General features: G+C 64.1%; 1 protein-coding gene across 1 annotated transcript in view; it reads right to left on the reverse strand.

Moving 5' to 3' along the window:
* The window catches only part of SPAG5 (sperm associated antigen 5), a 7,987-nt gene that overhangs the window by 1,527 nt on the left and 2,058 nt on the right, over nucleotides 1-4,402 (reverse strand). Inside the window, exons 4-17 of the mRNA XM_035900557.1 lie at nucleotides 4,197-4,316; nucleotides 3,973-4,065; nucleotides 3,714-3,848; nucleotides 3,275-3,394; nucleotides 2,923-3,015; nucleotides 2,564-2,698; nucleotides 2,314-2,407; nucleotides 2,132-2,225; nucleotides 1,965-2,046; nucleotides 1,440-1,573; nucleotides 967-1,132; nucleotides 646-814; nucleotides 258-329; nucleotides 4-131 (exon numbers count right to left, since the gene is read on the reverse strand). Of these exons, the coding sequence (XP_035756450.1) occupies nucleotides 4-131; nucleotides 258-329; nucleotides 646-814; nucleotides 967-1,132; nucleotides 1,440-1,573; nucleotides 1,965-2,046; nucleotides 2,132-2,225; nucleotides 2,314-2,407; nucleotides 2,564-2,698; nucleotides 2,923-3,015; nucleotides 3,275-3,394; nucleotides 3,714-3,848; nucleotides 3,973-4,065; nucleotides 4,197-4,316 (1,635 nt within the window). The remainder of the gene's footprint in view (nucleotides 1-3; nucleotides 132-257; nucleotides 330-645; nucleotides 815-966; nucleotides 1,133-1,439; nucleotides 1,574-1,964; nucleotides 2,047-2,131; nucleotides 2,226-2,313; nucleotides 2,408-2,563; nucleotides 2,699-2,922; nucleotides 3,016-3,274; nucleotides 3,395-3,713; nucleotides 3,849-3,972; nucleotides 4,066-4,196; nucleotides 4,317-4,402) is intronic.

The raw sequence follows: 4,402 nt of genomic DNA on the forward strand, positions 1-4,402 counted from the left end.
AACTCCCTTCTCCGTCTGCAGCGCCTTGAACTCGCTCTGCTCCAACTCCTGGATGCGGCAGCTCAGCATGGCAAGGTCAGAGACCACAGCTCTCAGTTCCTTCATGTTCTCCAGCAGACCGTCCTCAGGCTCTGCGGGCAGGTCAGAGGCTCGTGAGAAGCATGGAGGGAACATCAGCCCCAGGGGATGCTGAGCCAAGCTCATCCCCCTGTGCAGGCAGCCCTGGCAGCTTCAGAGCAGGGTGAGAGCCCCAGTACCTATTGGCTTTGGTGTAGAGGCAGATTTGTCCTTGGTAAACGCACTCCCACCTCCAGTGGCTTCATCGGCATCTGCAAGAATAGAAGGCAGAGGCGCTGTGCCCAGCCCTGCGTGCTGCAGGGAGCACAACCAGAACTCACCCACGCACCCGTCTGCCCTTGGGAGCTTAGAGAAGACCACAGCCACTCACAGGAGCTGTGACCCAACCCATGGCTCCCACAAGGGAACAAGCACAGGGAAAGGTACAGGGATGGTACCAGTATCATCTCCTCGCTCAGCACCAGCGCACATCCCCAGCATGGGGCGGGGTGGAAGCGATCCCCATTCCCATAGAGGGACACACCACCACCTCCCCCCCCAGCACCCAGACGGTGGGTGCCAGCTCACCTTTCCCTGACACCGCTTTCAGGACGCTGCCCACAAAGGAGCCCCCGGCACAGTATGGGGTGCGGCACGCTGGGGTACGGCAAGCAGGGGTCCAGGCACGGCGGGGGGTCTGCCAACCCGGTGTCCGTGGAGCCGGTGTCCAGGCTCTGCTTCTTGATGGGGCCTCATCCTTCAGAGGGGAGGGAGATCACAGCGCTGGGGTGCGGCTCGTGACAGCTCTGTGCTGCCCCAGCGAGTGGTGGGGTCTCAAAGCCACACCATGGAGAGCCACAGGGGTCTGACCCACCCCAGGCCACCTTGTCCCCAGGGCAGAGCTCCTACCTCCTCCTGCAGAGCAGCCCTGAGGCAGTCAGCAAGCTCCCGCAGCCGCATCTTGCTCTCGGCAATGTCTGCGGAGCACCAGGAGACTTTGTCCCTCTTGAGCTGCAAGTCAAGGAGCTCGGCCTTGGTGCTCTCCAGCTCCTTGCTGAGGGCAGCCTGCTCTTCCCTGTGGGATGGCACCAGCCTCAGCAGGAGCAGCATTCCCCCTCCTCGGTGTGGGATGGGGACACTTCCCATGCCTGCCTCCCACCGTGATCCAGGGGGTGGTGCAAACCCCACAGATTTAGGCAGCTTCCCCCAAGATGGGGTCTGCTGGGTTTCCCTGTAGCCTCTTCCACCCTCCTAGGCATCCATGGTTGGCCGGGGAAGCAGTGACTGAAGCCATGACCCCGTGTGTCCCCCACCCCCCAGGAGGGTCTAATTTTCCCCAAAAATAGAGGAGTTCAAGCGGAGGTGGTAAACAGGGTTGGTACCGCAGTCGCTGGTGGGAGTCCATCAGCTCCTCATACTGAAGGCTGCGCTCCTGCAGGGTGGCCAGCGAGGACTTCAGCCTGGCCTCCACCTCCAGCAGCTGCGAGCGGGACATGCAGTTCTCCTGGTCAAGGAACTGCAAGAGGGTGGGGAGGGGACGGCCATGAGCACCTGAGACCGGAGGGGCCCCATTCCAGCACTGTCCCCTCCCACGCCTTAAGGTGCTGTTTCCAATTAGGAGCAGTTTTACCCCAGCAGACCAACCCCTGGAGACCAGCAGGACAGGCTGGGGGATGGCACCACACCTGTAGCCAGCGGGGGGAAATTATCCCAGAGAGCTGTCCCCCTCTCCCCGGGAATCGCCGCCGGGCAGGACGGAAAGCAGCGCTACGTGCAGGATGTCAACCACCCTTGCCCCCCCGCGCAGGAGGGCTAATCCCACTCCTGGCTGGCCGCCAGCGTTCTCGATGCGTGGGGGAAGCTGTGACGGGGGGCTGGCAGCGCGTGATGGGTCAGGCAGCTCCATCCTCCCGGCACTCAGTTGCCTCCCGCAGCTCCTGGCACAGCCCATTGCACTCCTGCTGCAGGGTCTCCCGCTCCCGCGCCAGCCTGCCGGGGAGGGGACAGGGTCAGGGGGTGCCGCGTTTTGGCGGGGGGGGCTATGTGGGGGTCAATGCTATGGGCTCAGACTCACCAGGCCATCTCCTCCCATTGCTTCTCATTCTCCTGCTGCAGCGCATCCCGCTCCTGCTCCAGGTTGGCCAGGTTCGTCATCAGGGAGCTCACGTCTGTGAGAGGCAGAGCCATCAGCGTGGGGACAGGGGGGGGGACACGACACAGCAGCAGCTCCAGCCCCCTCACGTCACCCACCCCTACCTGTGCTGAGGCGTGAGTTGGCCACTGTCAGCTGCTCCATCCGAGCCATTGCATCCTGCAGGGCCACTGAGGTCTCCTTCAGCTGGCAGGACACCTGCAGAGACACAGTGCCCTCTGGGCTCACTTTGGGGTGCTCTTCCCCATGGGGTGTTCCCACACCAAGGGTGCCCCAAGTCCTCCCATGCCTGGGGGGCAGGCGGGGGGCATCTCTGACACCCCTGGGCACCACTCAGCACTAGGCAACCCCTACCTCCTCCTTGGATTGAAGGGCTTCCTCCGCTCGCTGCCTCATGGCATCCCGCTCCTCCAGGCAGCTCCGCAGCTTCCCAGGCACGCTCTCCGGCACAGCCCGGCACCGGGACACCAAGGCCCTCGTCTGCTCCCGCTGCAAGGGGAGACGGCACCCGGCAGAGCTGAGCACAGCACGGCCATGCTGGCTGGTGGCTCTGCCCAGCTGCGTGACCAGGGATGGGTCCGGCAGCCAGGCTGCCCGCAGCACCCAGGGCACAAAGTGCTCCAAGATGGAGCAAAGCAGCACCAGCCTTGACCGTGCTAGCAGGGAGGCGAGGGGCTGAGCCCACCACCAGCCCCCATGGGGACACCCCTCACCTCTGTGTCCAGGGCTCTCCTTTCCTCCTCCAGATTTTCAAAGGTGACGTCTATGAATTCCCTGAAAGGCTGCCTCTGGGCAGCCAGGGATGCCTGCAGGGCAGGAGAGAGGAGTCAGTGCTGCCGTGGTGGAAGAGCCACATTCAATGGCTGTGGAGGGAGGCAAGCACCAGGCCCAAGGTTGGATCTGTGACAGCTTCCCAGCAGCAGCACCAAGAAACATCTGATGGACCCAAGCCCATCGCCAACCACTGCTCAGAGCATCACCCAAGCCCAGGATGCAGGGACACTCTTCCAGCCCCCCCTGGGACACAGCAGGGGAGGTAGTTGGAGCTGCCCACCCACTTGGTACCTGCTGGTCAATGGCATCCACCAGTAGCATGCCCAGCTCCCGCTGGGAGGCCAGGCTCTGGTCACGGGCGCTGATCTGGGCACTGGCGTGGGTGTGGAAGGCCTCCAGGAAGCGATCGCCCTGCCAAGGGAAGGATGCTGCTCCGGGCATGGCATCGCACGAGGAGCAGCTCCCGGGAGCCATCCCTGCACACCGCTGCAGCCCAGGGCTCCCGCTCCCAGCAGGACACAGCCTACACCAAAAACCCAAATCCCAAGAGCTCCAGCCCCCCCCAGGCAGCCACAGCCCTTCTGGCCTTCCAGAGCCACACCAGGCTTTTCCCCCCAGATGCCAGAGACACCTTCCCCCTCTGCAGGGATGGGCAGAGACACAGGATGCCCCATCAAAGGCATGGGGATGGCAGGGCCTGCCCTGATCAGCCCACCGGCTGCCTCCCTACCTCCTCCTTGGCTCGGAGGGCTTCGTCTGCTCGCTGCCTCATGGCATCCCGCTCCTCCAGGCAGCTCCGCAGCTTGCCGGGCACGCTCTCCAGCACGGCCCGGCACCGCAACACCAGGGCCCTTGCCTGCTCCCGCTGCAAGGTGGGACAGTGCCAGGAGGCACCGGGTATAGCCGATGGCTGCTGTGTGTGCCAGCAGCACCAGCATCTCCCAAAACCTGGGGGAAAGGGTGCCCAGCCCAGCTGTGCAGGGGCTCACCTCCCAGTCAAGGGCTCCCTGCTCATCCTGCAAGCTCTGAAACACAACATCCACGAGGCCCCGAAACAGGAGGCACTGACTGCTCCAGGCATTCTGGGGAAAGGACAAGGGCACCGGCGCTCAGGCAGCGCTCCCGGGGCCAGCACAGGCAGTGCCGGGCACACGTGTGCCCTGCCAGGCTGAGACCTGGCACACTCATCACACGCCAGCCAGCCAAGACTCACCATCCCCGCGGTTGACAGCTCCAGCTCCCGATGCAGGTCCCGCTCCGCTCCCCGCTGCCGCTGCAGAGCCTCCACTTTCTTCCGCAGCTCAAGGTAGAGATTGCGGTAGATCTCTTCCTCCTGAGGACATCCCGGCAGAGCGGAGGGGGCTTGGCACCAGCCCTGCTCCACCCTGGGGTCCAGCAAGAGCCATTTGGCTGTGACAC

The sequence above is a fragment of the Egretta garzetta genome, unplaced genomic scaffold, assembly GCF_000687185.1.
Source record: "Egretta garzetta isolate BGI_Z169 unplaced genomic scaffold, ASM68718v1 scaffold108, whole genome shotgun sequence".
In the NCBI taxonomy this organism is placed as follows: Eukaryota; Metazoa; Chordata; class Aves; order Pelecaniformes; family Ardeidae; genus Egretta; species Egretta garzetta.